The 27,854-nt window shown below is 47.2% G+C and overlaps 1 protein-coding gene across 6 annotated transcripts; it reads left to right on the forward strand.

The window, feature by feature from the left end:
* The first annotated feature begins 2,161 nt into the window (after positions 1-2,161).
* Positions 2,162-27,854, forward strand: PNOC (prepronociceptin). Of its 6 annotated transcripts, none has more exons than XM_070611374.1 (4): positions 2,162-2,304; positions 15,410-15,559; positions 24,244-24,692; positions 27,433-27,854. In XM_070611374.1, exons 1-3 carry the CDS (start codon positions 2,302-2,304, stop codon positions 24,643-24,645), a joined length of 555 nt encoding a protein of 184 aa, XP_070467475.1. In that variant the 5' UTR covers positions 2,162-2,301; the 3' UTR covers positions 24,646-24,692; positions 27,433-27,854. The 6 variants fall into 6 exon arrangements, with proteins under 6 accessions (XP_070467475.1, XP_070467472.1, XP_008541122.2 ...); XM_070611371.1 differs by having other exon boundaries at positions 2,193-2,304; positions 24,244-24,634; XM_008542900.2 differs by lacking the exon at positions 2,162-2,304 and adding an exon at positions 4,996-5,574.

The raw sequence follows: 27,854 nt of genomic DNA on the forward strand, positions 1-27,854 counted from the left end.
TACAGTTTTCAAAGCCTTTTTATTTGCATTAACTGAATTTATTTACAGTAACTGAATAAATACCATTGTTAGGGATTACTATGCCCATTTTAAAGAAGGAGTTCAAGGTCCTGGAAGTAGGAGTGTTTGACCAAAGTCACGTGGCAGGTGAGAGGCTAGGGCGGGACTCAAATCCAGGTCTTCAGGGTTCAAGTCTAATGGCGACGCAGTGCACCCCACTACTTTGCAACTCTATCATTCTTTGCCTTTAAATTATAATTTTGGAGCAAGGTATCGAATGAAGCAAAATGAAAATGTCATTTAAAAATTATCAGGCAAGCAGCTGTATATGGATTAGATCGAAGAGAGAGAAAGAGAGGGAGAGCTGGGATCTCTGACAAATGGCAATAAAGATGAACCGATTCCGCTTGATAACACCCCGAATACAAAGGACAGGGAATGAGAGAGAAGGAAGACGACCGTTTAGAACACGTAGGCTGTGAGAATGTTATTGCCGACACTGGAAGTTTTGATGGGGGTAGCTAAGAGGAATATGGCAACATCCTTGTGGGCATCCAGGTGACAGCTGAACAAGAACCTCCTGAAGGCACTGGGAATCCGGCACCGGAAGAGAAGGGGAGATTTGAGCTAGAGAGAGACCTCAGAGTCCCTCCCAAGATGCAGAGATGTGAAAACAAATGAGCTCACATTCGAACTCGTGCTTAACCCAGCAGAAGGACAAGCTGAAGAGGGGTTTGTATCCAGAAGGAGGAGCATACATTTATGTAAAGGAAGTCACGGAAAATAAGGATATTGGAGCCACCTCCCAGCATTCAGATATTGACCCCACAGAGGAAAAACTGCACCATCCCACAAAACTTCTCAGGGACCACGATCTGAAGCATCAGGAGTGGCTGGATGCCTTCTTATTCTGAGCATGGCATTCCTTAAGTTTCTGTGATTCAGGACACACCTCCTGGGGTGAGGGGACTCTGCAGACAGAGCCGTGAGAACTGCATGAGTGTTCAGGAACTCTGTGAGGCGATGGCAAAGCAGGACGCACATTGTCAGCTTAGTGTCTGGGGAGACCAACGCCTGGGTCTGGGCCCAGAGGTAGAAGGAACTCACCGTGCACATTAGCCACCCAGTGGCTCATAGTGACCTTTAGTTCCCTTTCTGGGGTTTTATCCTCGTGATTTGATGGGCACAGTATCATTTTCCCCATTCTAGGCTGAATTGCGCCCTCCTCCCACCAAAAAAAAATTGTATGTTGAAGCCTTAACCCCAGCACTTCAGGATGTGACTGTATTTGGAGATAGGCCCTCTACAGAGGTGATTAAGGTTAAATAAGGTTATTAGGGTGGGCCCCAATCCAATAGGACTGGTGTCCCTATAAGAAGAGGAGGTCAGGACACAGACACACAGAGGGAAGACCATGTGAGGATACAGGGAGGAGACGGCCTCTACAAGCCAAGGAGAGAGGCCTCCAGAGAGCCTAACCCTTGATCTCAGACTTCCAGCCTCCAGAACTGTGAGAAAACAAATGTCTGCTGTTGAAGCCGCCCAGCCTGTGGGGCTTTGTTAGGGCAGCCCGTGCAGACTAACATAGCCCCCAATCCTTGTATTTGCCCACAGTGAAGCCCAGCTGCCACTCTGCTGCCCGCTCAGAACCTGTAATGATCCTCAGCATCCTAACATTCTTTTCAAAAAACAGGAGAAACATCATGTCATCTCTGCCTTCTGACTCGAACTTCTCTCTTTCACTTCCAGTCTGATTTACAATTAGCACCTGGTTATGTGCTTTCTAATTCCCTGATTGTCAGAGCCACTACAGTGCACGCCGTCCTGGCCACCATTCGCTAGCATCCGTCTTGTGCCCAGGCTAGCTTCTCGAGGGCAAGCACACCTGTGTCCAGCTCCCTTTCATCTCAGGTCACCTAGCACAGCAGGTGGCTGGATACTCTGGGAGGGAAAACCTACACTTGCAAAGGCAATAATTGGCTGTTCACCTTGAAATTGTATTTGCCTAACTCTCCATTTAAAACCCAGCTCTTACAGAACACTAAAATTCAACTTTCCTCAATCGCCCATAAAGCCCATCCATTTTTGGAAGCAAAGTTGTACAGAAGCACGTGTGTCTCTCTCTTTCAAAAATCCGTTTGTGCTCCGATTTAAGGTGTTTTAAAACGTGGAGAGAGTTTGCCCTCTTTGAAAATAAGCAGCAGCTTTTCCAGCTGGGACCCTGCTGGCGTGGTTACTAAGGAGACCAACTGGCTGGAGGCGCCACAGTCAATCAGCGAATTCCAAGCCGCCAAACACTTGATGGTGAGATGCTCTCTACCTGAACGGGGAAAATTGCTGGGTGGCTGGAGGTTCAAGGGGCTCCGCGAGGGAGCCCACCCAGGGCTGCCTTCTTCCCCTTGCACTCCCTCTTGCTGAAATGTCCTGGTGGCTGTTTTAAGAGCTTCTAAATCTGCCTCTAAACTTACCTGTCAGAAGTGAATGGAGTCTAATTCTTGCAGCCCCCGCGCTGGAGCCTCTCCGTTGCAAGAGGATGGCAAGCCAGTCTGGGCAGCAGTGAACTTCCACTGCCTCGTAATTGTTGGAAATGAGGCTGTGTGACCGTTCCTCCCCAACGACTTTAATAAATGTATACCGTCAGTCAGGAGAGCAGAAGGCAGCTCTCGGCTCTACAACCTGCCACCTGGGGGAAGCCCGAGGACCTCAGTGCCACGGGTCAGGGGCCAAGTGCTGAGGAAAAAGCCTGTAAGTCAGCGTGAGCACCACACCGAGTGCGTGCTTTCTAGTTTCCTCTTGCTTTTCCGAGAGGCAAGGTTCTTCTCCCCGACCCAGCAGTGGTTGTAAACTACCCTCCTGGGTCCATTCCAGCCTCCCCCTCCACGTGTTTCAGGACACAGCCGACCACAGCGTGTGGCCTCATTCAACCCAAAGAGAACTTCCAGGTCATTCGGTTTGACTCTTCCCTTTGGTAAATGAGGAAAAAAGTTCAGAGAAGTTAAGTGACTTTTCACTCTTGCTTTTTCTTTCCCTCAAGGAAAGAAAAAGTATTCAGCTACCAAACACCCTAGGAATTACTAGGTGCTCAAAGGCAGGTGTATCATTTCAGACGATTTTCTACTGCGTTAACGGAGAATCCAAATAAGTGGCTTAAGCGAAACACGGTAGATTGAAGTTATCAATGGCTCCTCTCTGTAGCCACCCCCTTTGTCCTGTGAAAAGTCACCACCCACCCTGGCTCTGGACTGGCCTTGCGACAGCCATTAGCCAACAAATGCAGCAAAAGCAATGGCTTAGGCCTCAAGGAATGCTACCCTCTTCGGCTTGTTTCCCTGCTTGACTGTATTTGCTTGTGCGCGCACCTCAGCCTTGCTCTGAGACCACACCAGACCAGCCCGCTGAAGGGACATGAGGGACATGGGAGGGATAAAACACGTGGAGGAGAACGCAGGTGCCCCAGCGGACAGCCAGGCAACCTACCTCTGACTCCACCTGCAGCTGACTGCAGAATGATGAGGGAGCCCAACTGAGACCAGAGCTGTGCTGCTGACCCCTGCCTAAAATGCCAATTTGTGGTATTACAAGCCAGATAGATGGTTTGTTGGTTAAGCTTCTTACTATGGTGTGGCTTGTTATGCAGCAAAAGCTAACTGAACCCTGACTGATATTTGAAATAAATATTTGAGTTTTTCCTCTTCAAAAAAAAATTGGAGTTTGGAAATCCAGGATTGGTATGGCAGCTCCATAGTCATCTTGGGACCAGATGACTACCAGAATCCTTTTATCTTTATGCTCCATCATCTTTAGCTCATGGCTTCCATCCTCAAAGTTGTTTCACGATCCAAGATAGCTGCTATAGCTCCAGCCATCACATTTATGCTCCAGGCAGGGGGAAGGAGGGCAAAGAAGAGGACTTGTCTAGCTGAATTGGCCCGCTTTAAAAGAGCTTTGCTAGAAGCCCCACTCAATGACTAGCAGATTGACTTTCATTGGCTACCCTTAGCTGCAAGGAAGGGTGGCAAATGTAGCTTTGATTTTCTTCTAGGTGGAGCACATTGCCACCTAGAAGGAAATCAAGGGTACTGTTTAGTAAGGAAGAACAGGGGACTGGGTATTAGGTAGGGAACCTGCAACATCTGCCACCACACGGGGCAATCAAGCTCCAGCCTGGGACCCCAGCATACATCAGGAGGCAAGACTGCCACAGTCGTGATGACTTCTCAGGTTCAAAGCGGGAGCTTTGACCTGGGGTAACAAAGAGTTAAGGTTCGAGCAATAGAGACCTACGTGGAAAATCATGGGTGTGCAGATCTCCTGGGCCCTTTGGCTGTGAATACAAATGGGAGGGAAGTTTTAATCTTAAAACTTGTTGCTCTTAATCTGGGGCAGGTGCTTGCTTGCTTGCTTTCCATCTATTTTTTCATTAAGATATAATTCGTATAACATAAAATTCGCTATCTTAAAGTGTAAAATTCAATGACTTGTAGTATATTCACTATGCTGTGCAACCATCAGCATTTTCTAATTCCAGAACATTTCCGTCACCCCAAAAAGAATCCCCATACCCATTAGCAGTCAGAGCAGATGCTTTCTCAAATCTTTCTCCACCCATCTCAGATCGATGAGAGAGCTAGACTTACTTCAGCCCCTTGGACAACCCAGACTCAGACCCTGAGATTCTGGAATATTTTTGGATCTTCTTGGGAGAGCCAAGGAGGAGGTCATGGCACAATTCTCCCAGGGCAAGGAAAGGAGGACCCCCAAGGACGCTGCAGAAGCTAACATTCCTGCCTGGGCTGACCGTGAGCTACCCCCCACAGAGAAGGGAAGGAGGCTCCACAGCGAGCCGAGGGGCGTCTTCAGCAGCTTCTGAGACTCTAAGGCAGTTAGCTGTGACACCCTAAGTTACAGCAGCAGCTTTAAAAGCGCTCTGATGTGACATGAGATGCTGACGGGGGATTTTTAGATTCATCTGGTATTGTTTAATGTAAAAAGGATAGAAAGCATGCAGAACTCACATTTATGAAAAGTCTCATATGTTTCAAATACAAACAGAATCTCGCTTTTCTGCTCAGAACCATCCTGGGAGGTATTACACCCATTTTAGAGAAGGAAGACCTGAGGTTCGCAAAGAGGAGCAACTTGGTCTGATGGCAGAGCCAGAATTTCAGACACTTCGTTCTGAGTGTGAAGTCTCAGCATTTTACATTGTGCCATGCTGCAGGCACCAATGAGACGCCTCCTGACCTGGCCTGTGGCAGGTGGAGCCACTCCCGAGTGGCCTAGTTGTTGCTGCCTGTGGGGCAACGACAATAGGAAGGGGCTTGACTCAGCTCAGCTCTGGACTTCTCCGTGCCTGTGGCAGCCGGGTGTGAGCTCCCTCTCCTTCTGCCTGATTCCTATTCTTTACTCTTCAGGCAAAAAGGTTGCTCAAGGAGACTCCAGGGCTGGGGTCTGCCTCACCACTGTCACCAGGAGTCTTTTTTCTGACTGACTTGCCAGAGCTCCCCGTCAGTCCTCGGGTGCCTCTGGAAGCAAAGGGAAGCAGCTGTGGGATCCTGGCTGAACGGAGCCCAGGTAAAGCAGGCTTGAGAGTGGACTGATGGGGAGGGTGGGATGTCACAGGTCTGAGCACAGAGCTGGGGGGCAGCAGCGGCCAGGAAGGATTGTAGGCTCTGCCGTTGGCTTGATTAAGGGGGTCAGTGTGTGGATGTGTCATCGAGGTGGGCAGGGAAGGGGAGGGCTGTGTGTGTGCCGGGGAGGATATATATGCTGGTGTGGCTGATACGAGAACCCAGCCTCACATCCGAAGGAGCCGGCTACTGACAGCTCTCAGGTAGGCAACTGCATGCAAACCCCAGCCCCAAGACAGACTGCCGGGAGCCCCGGGAAGGAGCAGGGCAGCCGGGGCGCTGGCCGCAGCCTCTGTCCTTTGTCCAGTGTGGATCCAGGCTGCTCCAGGCCTCCTGTGAGATTATTTCTTCATTCATTTTATTTTCAGGGCTCGGATGGGGAGTGGCAGGGGGAGGGTTGAGGTTTTTCCTCCTAAAGGGAGATGCAGAAGAAGAAAGAGCTGAACTTGGAGATGAGGAAAAGTTTTGATTCCCCAGATGAGGCACCTACTTTGTCATTGCTATCTGTTGAGGAAAGGTGGCTGTAGGAGTGAGCTCAGAGGAGGGGTAGGCACTTGAAGGGGGGGGCTTGCCTTTCAGGGCAGCCCTCGGGATGCCCCCCACCCCTGGCACCCTTGTGAGTGATTTCTCTGTGGCTGACTTCCTCTTTCCTTCCCGCATAGTGTGTTCAGGCTGGTTTTCAATGTATGACTGAACTTAATTTGGATTTAGGTTTTTAATCCTGAGGGAATCGAATAGAAATTGCTAATAATGAGGTGGGGACAAGTCGCACCCGGGGTGTTGTGCTCCACCAGCACACTGCTGAGTGCGGTCGCTGTGTGTGAATTCCACATCGATTTCTGCAGGGATGACCTTGGTTCCCAGACCCTGAGTTATTTGGAGGTCTATTATCTTTCTCTGCATCTTTCTCCTCCTCCCCATCTCTCCCACCTGACGGTCTCTGCCCGGGTGGAATACGTTCAGAAGTCATCCAAACTCTCTCTTGCTCTTCCTCAGCCTCCTTCTCTTTCTCCCTCTCTTTGTGCATCTCTCTCCCTTCATGTCTTGCTTCCCCTCCCTCCATTACCCATCCCCTTCTCCCCCCATTTCACTCTGAACATGGGCAAGTTCTAGGGGAATTTCAAGTAAGGCAGGATGATGAGGGAAATGGACTATTTAAAGCAAGCTGCTTTGGACTTGAATACCCTGATCCTGGGCTTAAACATCTGTGTTTCGCTTCCTCGAGCAGCCCATAATTGCCCCAATTATAACCAATAACATTGTTCGGCAGATGAACAAAAGATGAGCTTTGCACGGCATTCGCCAGCAAGCCTAAACCAGAGTTTTCAACATAGAGGGGAAAAGTAACTGCCTGGCTTCTTATCAAAACCTTCCAAAGAAATTGCTGCTCTTTCTCACTGCCTGTGGGTGGCTGCTGCACGCACGCTCCTTTTTCACATTTATAAAGTGTGGCAGGGAAATATTCGATACACTTCCACTGATGGTGTGATACCTTTAACAAAAAGGATTAGCGTCCATTTGGGCTTGCTGGGTCTTCTGTAGGGGAGGGTTTCAAGCGCTGCCTTATAAAGGAGCAGCCTTCACGGTTCCATGTACTGACCCTCGAGGGCGCTGTGGTGCAGCCTGGGGGCGGCTTCGGGGTGCAATTTTGTTCTCTGCAGGGCCGTAGCCCCTGCTTTATCAGCTGAAGGCTGAGGGTACTCGGGGATTTAGAAAATGCAGGAGATTTTGCCTTGTGAATGAAGGGAGTAATTGCAGCATTAGGCTCCAACCCGTGCTCTCTGGAGCCTACGACAGGAGCTGTCACAAAGCTAGTCTGTATTCAATCAATCAGGTGTTTATCATCTACACTCCACCAAGCAGGGGAGGCGCGCGGGGGCTTCGGGGGGATTCAACAGAGGTGATAATAACAGCCCTTTACATTCGTACAACGATTTACATCTTAGCGCTTTCACACCCATTATCCCCGGCGGCAGCCCTGGGAGGTGGTGTCATTATCTCCGTGTTGCAGTCGAGGAGACTGAAGCTGAGAGGTTAAGTAATTTCTTCAGGGCTGGCAGAGAGAAGACTGAGTCCCGTCTTCCCTGCTTCAGCGCCTCTCCCGCTTCGGGTCGGGGGTGCTTACAAACTAATGGAGTGGGGGTGGGGCAACACAAACAGTGAAACAATTAGAGGACCAGGCAAGCCTGGGTGTAATTAAGTCCTAACGGGCGTCGTCCAGACAGCGGGTGCTGGAGGAACTCGGGGGAAGGAGCGCTGGCTTCAGGTTCCGAGGATTCTAGTGGGGCAGAAAAGGAGGTAGAACTTGGATGGGTCAAGGGCTTTGGAGAGGGAGGGGGCTACTGGGACAAAGGCACAAAAGGTGGGCAAAGGAATTGCCATTTATTGAACCTACTGTGTGCCAGGCAGTGAGCTCAACTTGTCTACATGGTGCTAATACACATACGCACACGCGCGCACACACACACACGCGGGGTAGAGATGTGAGGTTTAGGGTAAGCGTCCTATGGTTTTATCAACGTGGTTCACTGAGCCTCATCCCCCAGCCTACAGGGCCCAGAGCCCAGGAAGGAATCTTTGAAATCTTCTTTTCTGGTCTGGATGGAGCTCCCTATCAGATATCCTGGCGGGGCTGGGGGGGGGGAGGGCGGGATGGGCCCTTCTCAGAAAAAAGGAGTCATCGTGACAACAGCTTGCAGTGGCCTGAATGGTTGGGAACTCATTAGGCAAACTGGATTTTCTAAACACTTTTATTTAAATGTCTATAGGTGTTCCCTCTATCTAACATGAAGATTTCCTTCTAACCACAAACTAGCTGTGAGATTTGGGGCACTCCAATTTGAGGGCCAACCTGATTTTCTGGGCAATTCCCTAGTTAGGCTACAATCACATTCAGTCTTGACTTTCCATGTGTCCTGTGGTTTTTCAAATACTGGCTGCTGCGTCGGCATGGCAGAAACGCAGCATGGCCAGCTCTGAATGCCCTGGCTTGGCGGGGAAGTGGAGAGCTTGCCTCCGAGGAGTCCTGGGTCTCGTGAAAATTTTGGTGGATCACACATACACCATCCAGGGCTCTGCCTTCCACCACAGCTCAGAGCCAACCGCCCCTCTTCTCTCACTTGTCTCCGCACTTCCCCGCCCCCACTCCCCATTCAGCTTTTCATTCATTCAGCCAAGAAACGTGTGTGGCATTCCTGATAGGAGCCGCGCAGTGCTGACAGCTGGGAAGACAGACCCGTCAGACTGTCCTCAGCTTCCTCAGAACTCACCGTCAGTGTCGTCACTAGATGTTAGCAAGTCTAGGCCAGTGGTGCCCAGAAGGGACGTGGGTGCCCGACGATCCACCAGACTTCAGGAAATCGAGGCTTTTTCATGTTGTTCTCTTTCTTAATTTGCACTCTAGTTGGTTTTATAATGTATACAACCTACAAATAAATAAATTGGGAATTTGTGCTGAAAGCTGATTGCTGGAGGTATACAGTTAAAGAAGCGTGAAGATTATTGGTCTAGATCCATGGCTCTTTTGCTCCTCTGTATTTTCTAATCTTTTTGAAAAGAACGTTGAGTGATTTTATTATAAAAGTAAATAAAAGCTTTTAAAAATCCATTTTAACAGGATATGTGGACCCGTTGGCTTTGAGCAGAAGATCAAGGTTAAGAGTGATACATTTCCACTCTTTCTTTGTGGCAGCCTGAGAGGAGATGTATCTGTGGCCCCTCCAGGCCCTCGCCTGAGCCCCCAGCTGGCCTGCTCTCCTGGCCTCTGCCCTGTGCTGCCCTGAAGCTGCTTGCTCGTGAAACCCTCATCCTCGCTCCCTCTTCCCTCCTTCCTTCTTGCTTCCCTTTACCAGGAAATCACAAATATCTGGCCACTTATAAAATCAAAAATATTAACTATCTCCTCCAACTGCCTCCTTTTGGAGAAGGAGAAACTGAGGCCCAGAGAAAGAAGGGGCCTTGCTCAAGATGCCCCGGGTAGCGACAGAGCCCGAGCTAGCAGCTGGGACTCCCGTTTCTCTCTCAGGGCTCCCGCTCGTTCAGCGCTGCCCGGCACCAGGCCTACCTGGTCTGTGGAGGGAACTTGCTTTGGCCTCCACCTCCTCTAAGCCCATTCCCTCCTTCCAGGTGGAAATTTAGAGCAGAAGAGGGACCTTTTTCAACGTAAGTGTATTAGTCAGAGGAGGAAAAGAAACTCAAGAGGCCTCCCTCAGTAATAGCTCCTGAAGAAGTAACAGCTCTGTGTAGGAGGCCTATCTGCAACGGGTCAAAGAAATGAGGCGTGTGAAAGACAAACCCCCGTGCTGGTGGGCAATGAAAACTTCCTCTGAACTGGGGAGAGGCAACAATAAAAATAAAGAGATTGCTATCAGAGGAGCAGGAAGCCCAGAGTTCAGATCAAAAGGAGGTCCTTAGAATGAATTCACCCACGCAAAGACTGCCAGATAACTGCAGAGACCATTGAAAGCATGAGCCTGGAAATCAGATGGGTTTGTCTCAGGGCTGCCACTCTAAGTTCTCTCTCCTCCGTCAAGCCTCAGTCTTCTAAACTGTAAAATGGGGATAATAGCATTTACCCCACAGGATGGATGCTAAAGCAGCTAGCCCAGTGCCTGGCACATAGTACTCTAAATAGTTACTATTAAATACAAAGAGACAGTCTCAATGAGATTCCACCAGAATTTGCCAGCCTTTCAAAGCAGCACCAGTATAGGGAGTTTAGTTTCCCAGAACATACGATTTGGCATCAAAATACCTGAGTTTGAGTCAGGGCTCTGCTGTTTATAAGCTGGATGATCTTGGCAAGTTGCCTAACCTCTACGAACTTACGTTCATCTCAAAAGGGGGATAATATTAACCCTAGATATAGGGTTGTATGTGGATATAAAAATCTTTTGTAACCTGTAAAGAACACTATCTACACATGTGGTTGATGAGAAGGATGGGGACGCACATACCTCTAGCGGGAAGTCTGCTCCTCTTCCCTTCACCACTAAAAACACCAAAATTACAGGCTCTCTCATAGGTAATAAGACAAAACTCAATTAACTTTTAGCTTCAGCTAAAGCTTCATACGTAATTCTCCAAACAGATAAACAACGAATTATATTGCCCTTAGAAGCAAGATTACATGCAAATAGATTAAGGCTGAAACACAGTGGTATGTTTATAATTTATAAACAGTGAGGCACAATTAGATTTATGAGGTGTCATTACCGAACTAAAAGGTAATTAAACGTTTCTTTATTCAGTACGAGATGTCCAGATTATAGAAGTGTTAGCTGAGCTTGGCTCACCAGTGAAATGCAAGCCATAAAATTCAAACACGTTCAGGGAAGTTTTATTTACTGATGGTCAGTATCGTACAATAAACAACAACAACAAAAACCTGTTGTTACCCCCAGTTTGCAGTAGAGAAGACTGAAGCTCTCAGAGGGGAAATACTTGCCCAAAGTCACAAAGTGTAAAGATCAAACATAAATATAACCCGTGAATTAACTAATTACTCGCTTTCACCTTAATTGGCATTAACTTATAGACAAAGCAACAAAAAAAGCACATAGATGTTGTCAAGACTTCTTAAAAATGAAAAACTTCCATTGAGTTTTCAATAAACTTCCAAATCTAACCTAACCTAGAACACAACCATATCAAGTGTTGCGAGGAGCATCCAAAAGTACAAAATGTTGTCCTCTTTTTAAAGATAATTACATATATTTTGAGCTTTCGTTTATATTAATCTCATTTAAATATCACAAACCGCCAGTGAGATAGGACTGTGCTGTCATTCCCGTTCTAAGGATTCTTTGAATTGCAGAGGAGAATGAATAGCATTGAGTATGGATGGTTTTTAAATAATGGGTGGGGTCACCTGTTAAAAGTGAGGGGTGGGAGCTAGAGAGGGAGCGAGGTGGGAAAGTGGAGGAGAGGCGTGCCATGGACTAGTGCCAAACCAAAGAAGGCCCACATTTTACATGCAAGAAGGCTACCAAATCGAACACATGCTAAATGTCCCAGGAGTTCATTTTCTTTCTTCACCTCACCCTAAAAACCCGTTTACCCAGAATTTGAGATAACAAGTATCAGTCAATCCAGCAAACATTTCCCAAAAGTGCAAGTTGCCCCGGTTAATGAAGTTCACGAAAAACCTCAGCCAGAGAGCATTTCATTAACATCTGTCACCACTTATCAGCTCAGCCTACGCAAACCTTCTGGATTGCGATTTTGTATTAGGAAGGAAAGGCAGCAGTCTCTTCTCCTCTCCTTCCCTTTCTTCTGTGACATACAGGCACTGCCATCATGTGGCCGTAAAGAGCACAGCCATGCCATTCGGGACAAATTCTACAAAAATGTCTCCTGACTAGAAAAACTGAAAGTCAGTAGAATAAGAAATATAAAGGCAATTCTCAATGTAAACAAAAGGCTTATTAAGGTAGTCCTAAATTTAAGACATTTGCTTATATGGTGGCTGTTTGGAACTCAAGATTCATTTTCTCTTCAAAAGAACCTGTAAGAGGGGGCTGGCTCCATTGCCGAGTGGGTAAAGTTCCGCGCACTCTCCTTCGGAAGCCCAGGTTTGCGGATGAGGGTCCCGGGCTCAGACCTACTCCACTCGTCAGCCATGCTGTGGAGGCATCCCACATACAAAATAGAGGAGTATTGGCACAGATGTTAGCTCAGGGCAAATCTTCTTCACCCAAAAAAATGGACCTGTAAGTGGTGATGAGCTTCCATAGCTTGTCTACCAACACCTAATTAACCTGTACAAACTTAGCATATAGAACTATTCCAACCATGCCTCACCGCCGTTTGTAACACATGTGGAAGTTCAGCTTAGGATGGCATCTTGCCTTGCCCTGAAACAAAACTAGTTCATATGCCTCCCTTCTTGAACTGAACAATTAGCTAATGGAAGCTTTGTCAGTGACATAGGTCCTGAAGTGGCTCCCATGCTATGAGCATCCCGGCCCCCCAATGAGGCAGAGGCTCCTAGACACTCCTCAACCCTACACTTGCTAAGGAGAAGGATGATGGCTCCTGAGATACTCCACTGTCATTTATCAAACATTTTTAGCATCTTCTAAGTGCCCTGTGCTGGGTGACAGAAAGACAGAGGACCATAGAACGTGATCTCTGCCCTTCAGGAAGTCACAGCCAGTAGGGGAAATAGACACATAGTCCAAGCTTACCGTGCAGCGTGATCAGTGCCCTGCGAGAGACAGTGATGGAGTTATAGAGTGAAGGCTCTGTGTGGGCTCTTGCTTTTCTATAGTACTTGCCATGTGCCAGGTGCCATTTTAACTCCTTCAAACATTAACCCATTAATCGTCACAAGAGATAGGTCCTATTACTGTCCCATTTTTACAGATGAGAAACAGAGGTTGAGTTGCAGACCTGGGATGTGAACCCAGGCAGTCTGTAGTGACGAGCAGATGAGAAAATGCTAATCATGACAACTCTGTGACAAAGATGTGTTGTGCCTGGTTGACAGGCAGGCCCCTGAGCCTCCCCTGCTTCTGGCTAGGATGTGCTGCATCCCAATGCTGTAGAAGCAGAGGAGATTCATCTAACGCAGACCAGGATTGGAGATGGCTTCCCAGAGGGCATAAGTCTTGAGGTGTGTATGAAGTATCAGTTAGAGACAGACGTTCTGGGCAGAAGGAAGAGCAAGTACCAAGAAGTCCTTTCACCAAGGCATTAAGGACCCAATAGAGCTGGGAATTATACATGCTTCACTAGGACGAGAGGAGGCACAAGGGCGAGTGATGGGAGACGAAGCTAGAGAAGTGAGCAGGAGCAATGCTGAGTCCCAACGCGGGTTATAGAATTATTTTAAGTGAGAAGTGACATCATCCAATTTGGAGAAGGCTTGGTGGGAAGCCAGATCATTAGGCAGACTAATTAGGAGGCTATCACAGTACCCAAGGCAATAAATCTCAAGTAAGGTACTGGCCCTCGGGATAGAGAAGAAAAACTGCGTTTGAGATATATTCATTTGTATAGATGCTCATGTTCCTCAGCCTGGGACTCTCATAACCTGTAGGGTAAAGCTCAAACCCTTCAGGATGGCAAAGCAGACCCCATTCCTCTGGATCAAGCCTCTCTTTTGGCAGGGGGCTTCCCTTAGGGAGTGCAGGCAGGTGGCCCCAGCACACCAGCCCGCTCCCTATCCCCTCACAGGCTATGGTTCTGACTCCTCTATGCCTTTGAAAAGGCTGCTTCCTGAGTCTCTCAGATGCCCCCTTCCTTGTCCTCTTGGCAAACTGTTACTCGTCATTCAAAACCCATCTCAAATGTCACCTCATTGACTTAAACACTGATTGAGCATATGCTAGTCGACATCCTCTTGGTATGAAATCCTTAGATGATGCACAAGAGCTGGGGTGGTCTCTCCATATGGCCACTGGGTGACCTCAACTGCAGCATCCCCTTCCTCCTCCTATTGACTTGCTCCATTTCACATCCATCTTCTACCAGTGCTTCTCAAACTTCAGCATCTGCACAAATCACCTGAGGATCTGGCTAAAAAACACAGATCTAGAATCAGTGGTTCTAGGGTAGGGCCCGAAAGTCTGCATTTCTACCAAGATGCCAAGTGATGCTGATGATGCTGCTCACACACTGCATTTGAGCAGCAAAGCTTATACTTTTCTCAGTATAGTCTGGTGAAAAAGCCATCAAGGCAATTATTTTTGTTTTCCTACACTGAACTCTTTTTTTTTCAGTAAAATTTACGTACAGTGAAATGCACAGAATTTAAATGTACAATTCAATAGTTTTTGGCAAATGTATACACCCCTGTGACCTACAGCCCAATCAAGAATGTTCACAACATGTCTAGAAAGTTCCCTTGTTCCCCTTTTCTCTAAATCCTCCAAGTAAAGATGGTTCTACAGGACCCAAAATGATGCAGTCCAACGAAATAGCTTTCTGATCCAGGAGGCTTGATCACAGGATAAATGTAAAGAGGAAGAGGAAAAACTGTGCATCTTTCAGGCCATCCTGCACAAAGAATATAAACTACTGAGCTAACTAACTAGTCATCATTAGAGCTATCCCCTTAGAATAGTTTCTTTGTTCATTTTTCAATAAATAACTCCACACACCTTGTTCTGTGTTTTGCGTGGACGAGCAAGGTGAACATAGCACTGGCCGTGTGCTCAGGAAGCTAGCTCACATCTAGCAGGGGAAATGGACAAGCAACGTGGCAGAAGCCTCCAGGAAGAGCACATTCTGGGACGTGGGTCACTCCTGGTCGGGGCTGGGGAGGATGAGACAAGGTACATGAGTCACTCGTAAATCTCATGTTTGACGCATCTCACTCTTGCAAGGCACTTTACAAAACTTTCCTTGCGGATCTCATCTCATCTTTGCAACAGCCCTGTGACAAGGCAGGGACCACTATTCCCCTTTTATAGCTATGAAAACTGAGACTTGGAAAGGTTGTCTTAAGGTCACACACTGGTAAGCTGCGAAGTGAGGCCTTTAGCTCCCCGGAATCACTCGTGCATGTCAAGGCCAGCTGGGTGGCAGGAATCGCAGAGGTGTGCTCTCCCCAGGAGCCCAGACACTAGTCCCTGCATGACCATTAGGCCTGGCTGCAGGAGCAGACCACCTGTGCCCTTGACAATCCATTTCCTCCTGGGAGGTGAATCTCGGGCCCTCACACCGTCCCCTCCAAAGAGTATCTTTCTTGCATCCCCTGTGCGAGGGCCCCCAGCCCCTACTGGCCCACACAGAATGGCTGTTCTAACTGCCACCCACCCTCGCTTGTGTTTTAGCAACTGGCTCCCGGCTCCTGCACCATGAAAATCCTGCTTTGTGACCTCCTGCTGCTCAGCCTCTTCTCCAGCGTGTCCAGCAGCTGCCAGAAGGACTGCCTGGCCTGCAGAGAGAAGCTCCACCCAGCTCTCAACAGCTTCAGCCTTGGGGTAGGTCTGGGAGCATCGCTGTCTTCTCCTCTCTCCCTCCGCCAGAGCAGATCCAGAATGAGAAACTAAGGCCTCACCTAGAGGTCATGTGACTCACCCGGTGTCATGTGATCAGCAGGAAACAGACGCAGGACTTGAGCATTTTCTGAACACAAACCCCGTCATCTTTCCACTTTACCACATTCAAATGAAGACCTGCCCATGCTGCCATTTTGTTCTCATTATTAAAATAATGTATACGCATTTTAGAGAATTTAGCGAATTCACAGAAGTATAAAAAATGAAAATTAAAATCACCTTTAAACTCACTAGAGGAAGAATCCCAGTTTTTTCACTTGCTACATTATATCAGGATAATTTTCCTGTGTTATTAAACATTATTTTAAGTAATTTCTTTCTATGAATATAGTATAATTTAACCATTTCCCTCCTGTTGAGTATGTATGTTGCCCTCCATTTTTTGATATTATAGATAACTCTACAATAAATGCCTAAATGCCCGCTTATATTTTAAATTTTGAATTTGAGGTGCAAGTCCTGCATTAAATTTCTTTTCATTAAATAAGCTACTTTCTCAACTGCTTTCATTTCCGTCTAAATAGTTACTCCTCTCCTATCGAATCCAATACAACAATTATTTTTTCTTTATAGTCTGATAAACTTTTTTCAAAAGATGCCATGTTTCAAACTCCTCAACCTTTAAAAACAACCAAAAGTAACTACTGTTCCTTAAGGCAAATGTACAAATATAGAAACCAAGCATTTGTGTTGGGCTAACGCTCTAAGGATGAGCAGACACAGCCCCGACAGACCCAAACACCAAGCTCTTCCTGCACTGGCTCCGACTTCTCTTTGGAACAAACATCACCCCTGATTGTTAAGCACTAGTGACCTTCCCAGCCCCTTGGACGCCATGACCTTGGGTTGCCTTGTACTGAGAAGACGGAGCCCAACAAGTACAAATTCTTTCCAGCCTCCTTACCGCCACCCTGGGCTCTGTCTTTGTCCTCCCCACCTGCCTCCCGTCTGTGCTCCTGCCCCTTCTTCCTCCTCCTTCCTTTGTACCCTTGATTTTCCTGCTGAGCATTCTCCTTCCTTTTCCCCTTCCGCCGCTTGCTCTTTCCTTCCCTTCGTTGTCATGTTTCTTGAAAGATTGCAACTTTGACTCACTCACTGCTCTCTTGGAAGTCACCAGCAACTCCTAACCACTGAATCCTGGGACTGATTTGCTCCTTGCCCTCTCTTGGCAAACTTGCCTGGCTCTCTTCTCCATTCTGACTCTCCTTTTGCTGCCTCCTGTGGGGCTCCTGTTCCTCTCCCTACCCACTAAACATAAGTGATCTCCAAGATTTCCTGCTTCTTACCTCTATGTACTCTCTCCCTCTGAGATGCCATACCCATATCCCAGGCCTTTGGCTCCCCTCAGGTGACACAGAACTCCCAAAGGTACACTCCTCCCTTCCTCTCTCCTGGGCTCCAATCACTTTCCACACTTCCCAGGAAATCTCGCCTTCCTTTCCTGGCCTTCCCTCTGCTCCTGGAACTAGCCCTGCCATCTTGTGCGAGCCTCTCCCTCCTCCCTCAGCTAATAAATCCCCCTCATCCTTCAAAACCAACATTAAGTTTCACCTCTTACAAGAACACTTTGCTGATTCTCCACCTGCCCCCAATAGAGCCAGCCTCTCCATCCTTTGTGCTCTGCAGATACTTGTATTTGCTAGTCCATCTCTCACCATTAGGTGCACGCTTCCTTTTCTGATGGTTCTGGGGATCCCAGCGTGTAGCACAGTCTGTGGTACAGAGAAGTGCTCAATAGGCATGTCCTGTGGAAACGGTAAAATTGCAAGAACTTTCATCTCCGATAGGTATGTACATCCACGGCAGACACTGCAGAGATTTTTACGTTGGTGTCTTTGGAAACCAGTAAAGAATTTGGACCATGTTTCCATTTCTCCATAGCATCTTAAATCTCTGGGTTTAACACTGTGAGTTACTTCTTTGAAACAAGTTAGAAAATGGCCAGTTATAGCCTCACAGTGAAGGATGAACCCCTCACAGTGCCTGCTGACCCCCTGGGGACCTGGCTGCCTGGTTGTTTGGTTTCTAGTTTGTATTCACTTTTAATCTATTTTTAAAAGTTTTATGAAATGCCTAAAATGTAGGCAACCACATCTCATCTCCAAATATCACAATCCTTGGGTCTGTCCACTCTGTGAATGATGGGGGGACTCAGATATTTCAGCCAAGGCCACCTTCCCAATCCCTCCATGAAATTATGCAAGCCCGAGCTATTCCCAGAACCCTCTGGACCCTTGGCTTCATCAAGAATTTCTTTATTTCTCACTCCAGGTCGATTAGGTATGGTCCAAGTATGGCTGGCTTTTTGTTAGACTATAATTTTGGTCAGTAAATGACTCACACACCCAAACCCACTGCAATGTCCTGGGCTTTCACCTAAATATGGATGGTACTTACCCCATCAGCTTAAGTAGAAGAAACTAGATTCACTGATTTGCTGTAGAGACAAAGCAGAAGGTAACCCCCAAGAAAGATCTGTGGAAATTTATTTAAAACTTCTTAAAGCTCTATTAATAGCAAAAGAACAACTTCTGCTCACGCTTTCTATCTTCATTATGTGAAAACTCAGTGGTTGATTGGCAGTAGGAGTTCCTTACACGTTTTTCTTTTGCACTATTCATCTGCTGGCCTGTTCGTGTCAGCCCTTGGGCATTCTAGCAGCACCTCTTGAAGGAAACAGCTCCCAAATCTCTCTTGGTCAGAAGTGGTTTCATTCTTTAGTAGCAGAAACTTGGCAATCTCAGTGACCTTCTTCTGCTCCTTCCTAAGGGTTCCTGTGCCTGTTTCCCTAATCTTTGATCCCAGACATCCAAATGGCCCTTTGCTCAGTTTCTCCACAAGCCCAGCTTTACAGATCAATTTGGCACCAATCTGAGACTTCCAGATGCTCACCCGAACCCTGGCTTAATATAGCAATGCCATCAGCGTGGGCTGTGAAAATGTGTTCAGCTTACTTAATAGACCATTAACCCATCTCTGTAAAGAGGCTGCTGGGTCCCTCAGACCACAGGGTTACGCATTAAGCTCACATGTCCATCTGGTGCTACAAATGCTCTTGTGAATTTGGATTCCTCATATTTGCCCAAAATTTTCTCCTAAATCGAAAGTTGAGATGATTTTGTTAGTACCTAATTCATCTAAACAGTATGTCAAGTCTCCATACAGGCTATGCATCTGGTTTGATCACAGAATTTCATTTTCTCGGATTGACACACAATCTAATTACCATCTGGGCTTAGAAACCCAGGGGCTCACAGATCTAATAGCCTCCAGGTTTAACAACTTCCACCTGTTCCTGTAAATTGAAGGAGAGGAACAACTCAACAAGCATTGGGGGCTCCAATTCTGCAAAGATTGGACCGATTGTGCAAAGGTCCATTTCAGCTCCAAAATTCTACACTTCTACTGGATTTCCCAGTGCTACCCTGCTCTCCTGCTTTCTCGTTGACTCTGTAGAGTAGGGTTTCTCAGACTCACCACCGTGGACATTTTGGGCTGGATAACTCTTTGTTGTGTGGGGGGGCTATCGTGCATTGCAGGATGTTTACCAGCACCCGTGGCCTCTGCAGTAGCATCCCCCATGCCCACCATGTGACAACCAAAAATGTCACCAGACTGCCAAATGTCCCCAAGGGGGCAAAATCGCACCCACTGCTATAGAATAATAACCCAATAGGATAATTATCTGAAATAACATACTACAGATTGGTTCTACGTGATTTTCTTCAAAGTGTTTTAGGAGAAGGCTAAGTACAGACCCCAGTGACCCTTTGGAAGAATCTCTGACCACTGCGTTCCATGATGGCTTCTTCCTCCTCAGAGCTTGTTCCAAAGCAGAATTTCTCAGCGTTGTCCAGCTTCAGAATCACCTGGGGGTGCTTGCTACAAATGCAAATTCCTGGGCCCCACCCTTGGCTTCTGACTCGGAATCTCCAGGGGTGTGGGCTAAGACTTTGCATTCTAACAAGCTTCAGTAGTGATTCTTAAAGAACACTCCAGTCTGCAGCTATCGTTGTTCAAAAGTCCGCCCTCTTCATCTATGGAAGTTGCCCACGATTCTTTCATATCCAGTGACATTGTGAGTGTGAAAAAGCGGTTTCTCTATGTACCTCTGCCGAGTTGGCACCGATGATGTGTTAGTTCTGCCAGCATCTCCGAGAAAAATCCAAACGGAAAAGACTTGCTCAGAACAGCCACAGCTTGAGTATCAGTAGGTGCCAAAACCACCGCCTCTGGCTAGCAGGTGGGCTTGGCAGAGGGTGCTCCTTGGAAGCCTTACCAGTGAAGGTAAGTGGTATTCCCATCGGATACTGTCTCTTTCTCTTCTCTGGTCCAGCAGAAAATGAGCAACTTTCCCATCAGAACCTTACCTTTTGTCTCAGGATCCTTATTCTCTCGTTAATTTCCATTAATCCGTATTGCAAGCACACAGAGGACACTGAGTAGGAGATGTCCTGGGTTGGGACTCGAAACTTTTGAGTTCTTGTTCGGGTTATACTGTTTTCTAACAGTGTAGTTTTGGACACATTACTAAACCTCCTCGTAAGATGCAAACATGGACTACATCAGTGACTTCCAAACCTAGGCAAATTTCAGAATTACCTGAACTTTGTAAAAATGTTTTAAACTGTGGTTCTATTCCTCAGGGATTTAGCTGGGTTTTGAAATTCTGTGTTTTTTAAAGTTCTGCAGGTGATTTGGATTCACACCCAGGTGTAGGAGCCATTGAACCAGGTGTTGCCTAAGGGTCCTCCTAGTGCTAGCATTCTATGCAACGCTTTGCTGCTACACAAGAAGAGTTGGGGCTGGTTCCCAGTATGGCTAGTGGGTGACTTCAGCTGCAGATCCCATCCTTTCTCCTGTTGATTCCATTTCTCATCCTCAGTATGGTCTCCACTTCATATCCCAGGTATTAGGTGGCTGGAATGCATATAGACTCTCCCTACAGCACAACTTACAGCCAAGTAAAGAGGTCCTTAGCCTGGAGTCCATGGTTTTATAAATCTATGAGCCCTTGGCCAGCCCCATGGCCGAGTGATTAAGTTCACGTGCTCTGTTTCACAGGCCCAGGGTTTTGCCAGTTAGGATCCTGGGCACGGACCTATCGCCGCTCATCAAGCCATGCTGAGGCGGCGTCCCACATAGTAGAACTAGAAGGACCTACAACTAGAATATACAACTATGTACTGGAGGGCTTAGAGGAGAAGAAGAAGAAAAGAAAAGCAGATCTATGAACATTCTAAAATTGTATGCACATTTGACATGAGTGTGCATTTATATGGTGAAAGGGTGGGTCCATAGCTTTCTTTAGATTCTCAAAAGAGTTCATGACCCACAAAAGGTTGGGAACCCTGGTCTAATGCGAAAGACAAGTAATCAGGTAAACAGAGAGTTGTACAGGGTGACAAGTATGACATCAGAAGCCTTTACCAAGTGCTGGGGCGGGGGATGGGGCGAGTTCCCATTGCAATAAGCTGAAACTCCTGTTCTTTCGGAGATTCTCTTTCTCGTCCTTTTTCTTTTTTAAAAGAATTTTCTCTTTTTCACACTTAGCTAAGCATAAGGTGACTTCTTAATTGATTCGACTCAGGTTGACAAATCTCTGTTGAAACCCCACTATTTACTAGATGCAGAAGATTCCTGTAAATGATCTTAGCATGAGTAAGATGAGGTCTCTAATTTGCCATAATCTGCCTTGTGAGGTATTATAATTATATTAACCACATAAATTTCCACAACAGCAATACAAAGTTCTGTGGGAACACAGAGGCAGGAGAGAGCAATTCTGGCCAGGGAACTAGAAGAAGGTGTCATAGAGGAGTCACTCTGGAGCTTGGCTGGCCCCAAAGGATGGATGGAAGAGGTCATTCCCAGCGGGAACATAGTGAGAAAAGGCATGGCAGGGCCAGGGGTAGGGGTGCAGTGAGGAGGAATCAGAAATAAGACTGAAAGATGGGCTAAGACCAGATGGCGGAGGTACTTGAATGCTCCACTCAGGGGTCTGGAGTTGTTTTTTGGACAAAGACAAAATATTGGACAGTTGTGGGCTAGTAATGATGTGACTAGATCTATTCTTCTGGAAGACTATTCTGCCAGCAGCTGGGGTCAGAGATGGGGCGATCAGTTAGGAAGCCACTGCACCCTAAGAGGTACTTAGGCAGAGGGGATGGAAAGGAGGGGCAGGCTTACATACTGGTTGGATGGCATAATGGGAGTTGGGAGGAGGGAGACGCTGAGGATATGCCCAGATATTCTAAACCCAAGTCAACTGGGGAATAAGGTGACACTCAGAGACAGACACACAGAGACTGAGCAGAAAGGCAGACTTGGGGTGGGGAAAGTATATCAGATAAGAAGCAAATTCACCTGCTAGTAACAAAAACCTAAAGTAACAGTGGCTTAAATATGACAAATTTGATTTCTCATAAAAAAGTTGGGAGGCAGGCAGTCCAGGGCTGGAATAACAACTCCACTCCATCACCAATGTCCCAGATTCATTCTCTTTCTGCTTTACCTGTAAATGGCTGCCATCCTCATATGGCTTCTATCCTCTGAGTCACCTCTTGGTTTCAAGATTGCCAATTGAGCACCAGCCAAAATGTCCACATTCTAAGCAGGAGGCTGGAGGAAGTGGAACGATGTTCTTCCTAGCTAAGTCAGCCCCCTAGTTTCCCGGAAGTCCCACCTGGTCACTTCCATTTATATGTGTTTGGCCACCTCTGGCTACAAAGGAGGTTGGGAAACATACGTGTGGCCTTCAGGAAGAAAACAAGCATTCTGTTAGTAAGGAAGAGGGGAGATGAGTATGGAATGGGCAACTGGCAGCCTCTGCCCCAGAAGGGAAGGTGGACTTCATTCTTAACAAATTTCACTTAAAGTGCTGGTCAGGCAATTTGATGGGGATTCCAGATGGAGATCAGAGTCTGAAGTTCAGGAGATATCAGATGCTGGACATATAGACCTGGGATACCCTGAGAAAGTGATGACCAAAATCACAGAAATGAACAAAGTCACCAAGGGGCAGATTGTAAGGAGAGCGGAGAAGAAGTTTAAAGTCAGAATCTTAGGAACACAGGAGGAAGGAGCACCAAGTCTGAGATGTGAGTGAAATATCAGAAAGAGAACTTTCTAGAGGGTGTTGTCTGCATTGCCAAATGCTGCAGGGTCAAGGAGAATGAGGGCTAAGCAGGACCATTAGGTCCCGTGACTGGGAAGTCACTGGTGGTCCTCAAGAAGGCAAAGTTAGTGGCGTGGATGAGGGTGGGAAGCATACTTCAAGTTGAGGAGAAAGTGGAAGATGCTGAGGTAGAGGCGTAAGTGCACATCACATCTTGGAGAAGCCTGGCAGTGACAAAAGGGGGTCAGGGTCAAGGGTGGCAAAGCCTTGCAGGAGAAGTAGGATTGAAGGAGATCTTTCTAGAGTTTGGTGGAACAGCCTGTGAGGTCTGTGATTTAAGCTGCATGCACATCTCACTCCTTGGTTAGGGATCAGGTTAGAAACTTGCCAGTAGAGCATCTGTGCCACCCTGAACACCTGGCTGAGTGTTTTTGACCCCCAGATAGGGGCTATGGGGCACACACACCAGTCTTCTCATGTGCCACAGAGAGCAGTAACTCCTGGTGTCCTTAAGCCAGGCAAGAGTTCCAAGGTTTGAGAAAAGACCCTGCAGCTTCATGCTGCCCATGGCGGCAAGGTCAGGCTGAAGTAGGATTTTCATCTGGTTAAGGTCAGAAACACAGAGAGGAGCATTTGGGGTAAAGCCAAACCAGTAAATAGGAAGAAAAGTTGGAGTCAGAGGCTTCCAGGAGACCAAATCAGAGACAAGAATGTGAGACGGTGGGGCCCAGGTCACGACCAGTCAGAAGGGGATGGGGAAACATCGTGGTCAGGCTGGTGGTCTAGACGAGAAGTGGGAGACACCTGGAGAGGCAGAGCAGCGTCACAAGTTCCCAGGAGCCTGGCGAGTCTACTGGATTGCATCTCATGGTCCCTCTTCCTCATCTGGAACCAGATTGTCCAACCCGCCTAGACCCTTGACCCTCACTTTCTATAAATCATGCACAGATGATGATGAATAGTGTATGTAGGGTGAAGAACTAACACCACCAAGGTTGATCTTTACCTGGTGACCTTCAAATAACCATGCAGATTTAACTACACACTTTGACATGCCCAATTTCTTCAGTCAATCTGACCTCCCCCAAGCCTGATAAAAGAGCAAAATAAAATCCATCCTTATGGGGGACCCTCACAAGCTGTGTTTGGCTCCAAAAGCCCAAAAAAGGCTATAACTGGGTGCAATTTTGGTGCTCTCATTCTGCATTAACTTGCTGTGTCACCTAGGGTAAGTTAACCTCACCTCTCTGAGCCCCAGGTTTCTTCATTTGTGAAATGGTGGAGCTGGACCAGATAGTTTTCTGTTTCCTTCCAACTCTGAAATTCTATGAACCTAACAAACCACATGTAAAACTGCTGCATGGTACTTGAGATGCCTCAGAAGTGCTTGCATTACAGACATAGATGATAGAGGGACTTTATCTTCTCATTGCCTTGGACTAATAGACATCACTGGTCTTTATCCTTCCTCCCACCTCTGTCTTTGCAGGTGTGCATCCTTGAGTGTGAAGGGAAGGTCTTGGCCAGCCCTCTCTGGACTCCATGCACCAAGGTCATGGGCAGGGGCTCCAGGCAACTCAGCTCTGCTGAGTCAGAGCATGTGGTGGCTGCTCTTTACCAGCCAAGAGCCTCCGAGATGCATCTGAAGAGAATGCCTCGCATCAGGAGCCTGTTCCAAGTGCAGAAAGGGACAGAGCCTGGCATGGATGAGGCTGGAGAGATGGAGCAGAAGCAGCTGCAGAAGAGGTTCGGGGGATTCACTGGGGCCCGGAAGTCTGCCCGGAAGTTGGCCAACCAGAAGCGGTTCAGTGAGTTCATGAGGCAGTACCTGGTCCTGAGTATGCAGTCCAGCCAGCGCCGGCGCACCCTGCACCAGAATGGTAATGCGTAGCCGGAAGGGGAGCCCCTCCCAGCTGCACCGTCCACTTCAACCCATGAGTGAGTTGAGCACGAATGAGCTGGGGGCAAGAAGAAAACTCTTATCCCCACTGTCTTAGCCTTCCTCCCAGAACTGGAAGCACATTAGCCCCCAAACACATACACGGACCCCACACCACCTCAAGGTGTTCAGCTCCTGGGCGGCCTGGGAGGTAAACTCACCTCCCCGCCTTATGCCCACCCTTTCTCTAGGGAGCAAAGATTTTCCTAGGATTGCTCCTTGAGGCTGACCACTGCCATTTAGAGACTGGTTACCATGGGGATAATAGTAGTATGTTAAGATAACTAATTCCTTTATAGCTCTCCAGGAGCTTAGTTACTATGGGGACAGTTCAGTGGACCAGTCCTCGTATCTGGTTGCCGTAACAACCATTCAGCTCACCTTTCCTCAGAGACGTTCTCTCTAAGAACCAAGAGCTGGACCTACCCGTAGCCATTTGCAAAGAGCCTGATTTCTGTGGCCGTGATATTACTATTTTACCTTCAAAGACAGCTTGGCTATCCCCCATTCCCTCCTATATTTCGAGGTGACTGGATTCCATGAAAACCATTAAACTTCCCCACTCCTCTCCAGTCAAGGAGTTCTCATTAGGACCTGGAGTTACACTTTCTGCTTTTCTTTCTTCCCCTCATCATTTGCCCATCCTACCGCCTTGCCAGAGATGAACTGATTCCTTGCAGTCGATGGCATCATCGCTGAGTAAGGCTTTGAGAATTTAGGCCAACTGACCTGGCAGCTTTTAGAATAGGGACTAAGGGATCATTATCCTTCCTCACTTTTTGCTTCTTTCCAGGTGCCATTTTTGTTTCGGTTTTGTTTGCTTGTTTGCCCTTATTCCTCTGTCCTTTCTGGTCTGTTCTTGCCCCCATGGGCATGCTTACTCATGCATCTGTATTACATTTCAGATACTAAACCTCAAAGACCCTAATTTATTGCCCAGTCATTACAAACTCGACTTTCCTCAGCCCATCAACCCATACATAACTTTGAGTGGCATAGGGAGCTAGTATAGTGGAATGTCCTAAAAATCTAAGAAAATCCCAACCATCGAGCATACGTGCCTTAACTCATATACGGGAATATGATTATCTGCAGAGTCTCATGCCTCTGCCTTAAACAGTCTAGAAACTCACCCGAACAGAAAGAACGAATCAGTTGGTCAAAAACATTCCCAAAACATTCCCCAAGTGAGGCTTTCCCCTGACTCAGACGCATAAAAGAAAAAAGTCTGCATGTGCGCTTTTATTTTTGTTTCCCATACAAGAAAGGTAGCCAGATCGTTGATAATCTTCCTTTAAAGTATATTAATACATGTGTTAATCTTTGGCACCCACACTTCAGCACAGAGGCAGCCCACGTCACTCTTTGCAGGTAGGCCAGCTTGTTTGCAAAAGGCCCATTGCCAAATATGGACATATGTATTAAGTTGTAGGGAGAAGGCTGCTGTGTTTATTTTAGCAGAATGACTAATCTACAAAGGCGCTGAATTAACCTGCACTGGTTTTGAAGTCATGCTCTTGGAACCTTAACAAGCATTCTGTTTCTTCCTAAGCCGTATCTGTGCAGTACCCACGAGCAAATCTTTCAGAAATAACATGGATTTAATTATTTCGAATCTTAAAGACATTTTTCTTTAAAGTGGCTCTTAAGGAACATTGAAGCTCATGTCTAAATCTGAACTGCAAACATTTTCTTTACCTAAAGACAGTTTAAAATCAGTCACATTAGGCGCAATCAATTTACTTTTTTAAAAACTATTTGAACCCCTACTCAGGAAATTGGTTTTTCTAATTCTTCTATTAAGCTTCCAACTGAAAGGCACTGAAACAAAACTGGAAAGTTCTTGATGGAAACATTGGAAACATTAACCAGCTCATTCAGATATTATTGGTTGCTCTCCTTTCTCCTGCAACCATCTCTACTTCTTCTCTCCACATACTCATGGTTGCTGAGTTCTGATATGGATATATATTTACGAGTCCGTATCGGGCAGCTTAAACCCTACCTCTATTCACCTACACACACCCCAACCAGCCCTACACTGGCTTGAGATTTCCCCATCCTGGGGGCCTCCTGTTGCCAGAGCTGTTGTGGACTTCTGAGATAGCCAATACCAATGTATACTTACAAGGCTGGAGGGAATGGGGCTCCCTACCACGGGAATGGGATAAAGAACCCTATTTGGGAAGTGTAATGATGTCCTGGCTAGGAGGAGCATTGGGGTTCAGGACTAGTCCTAGACTGATCTGTGAAAAGGGCACACTGGTCTCGGTATTTGCTGTCCCTATACCGCTGTCCTCTCTTCTGCTGCCCTGAGCCCTGACCCTTCCAGACAGTGGGAAGTGAACAGGTTCATTCATGGTGAGGAATTAGTGAAACCAGGCTTACAGAGCACTCGCAGTATGAGGAGGCTATTTAGCCTCGGGAAATGAATTACTACACATGAGTTCCAAATGCCAGGGACAAGAAAACTGTTTCTGGGCAGGGGGCCTATGCCATGCATCCCAAGGCCCAGCCCACAGACCCCACCTTGACCCTCAGTCCTGCCAGTGGACTCAGGGCCAGGGAGAGCAGGCGTGTAGAGGGAGTGAGGGAACCCTTCTTGCTGCTTCAGGGGCTATCCATTCAGTTGGTAGCTTTTCCTTGCCTCCTTTCCATTGCTCGGTCACGAGGGCCAATAGGAGTGAAGGGTCAGGAAAACTATCAGGTTTGCCATTTTAATCATTTCTGTCTCCCCAGGTGTCCGGGTGATCCCCAAAACAGCATGTCTCCAGCCCCAGACCTGCCAGCCGGGTACCAGGATTCCCTCTTCCCCAAGGCACTGAGGCAGGCTTTGCCTCCAGGTCTCCACCCGCAGGGCGCAGAAGCTCCTGTCTGGTTGTCTTCCCCCCGCCCCCCGCCCATGGCATGTTTCACGACACCCCTGTTGCTACATCAGAGTGTATTTTTGTAATTCCCCCAGCTAACATTTAAACAGCCCCATCATTCCTTCTCACCTGCCTCTTCCCCCTTCTAGGGGTGGGTTAAAGGAACAGGAAACCAAGCCTGGGGTTTTGACTCGTCACTGCCATAACTTGTTTGTAAAAGAGCTGTTCTTTTTGACTGATTGTTTTAAACAGATATTTCTCCATTAAACTTCTACTGAGCAAATGGTTAATAAA

The sequence above is a fragment of the Equus przewalskii genome, chromosome 2, assembly GCF_037783145.1.
Source record: "Equus przewalskii isolate Varuska chromosome 2, EquPr2, whole genome shotgun sequence".
Classification (NCBI taxonomy): Eukaryota; Metazoa; Chordata; class Mammalia; order Perissodactyla; family Equidae; genus Equus; species Equus przewalskii.

Coding starts and splice junctions, on each gene's coding strand:
- PNOC (XM_070611371.1), top strand. Junction 15,560..24,243: donor TCAACAGCTTCAGCCTTGGG/GTAGGTCTGGGA, acceptor CTGTCTTTGCAG/GTGTGCATCCTTGAGTGTGA. Junction 24,635..27,432: donor GCGCACCCTGCACCAGAATG/GTAATGCGTAGC, acceptor CTGTCTCCCCAG/GTGTCCGGGTGATCCCCAAA.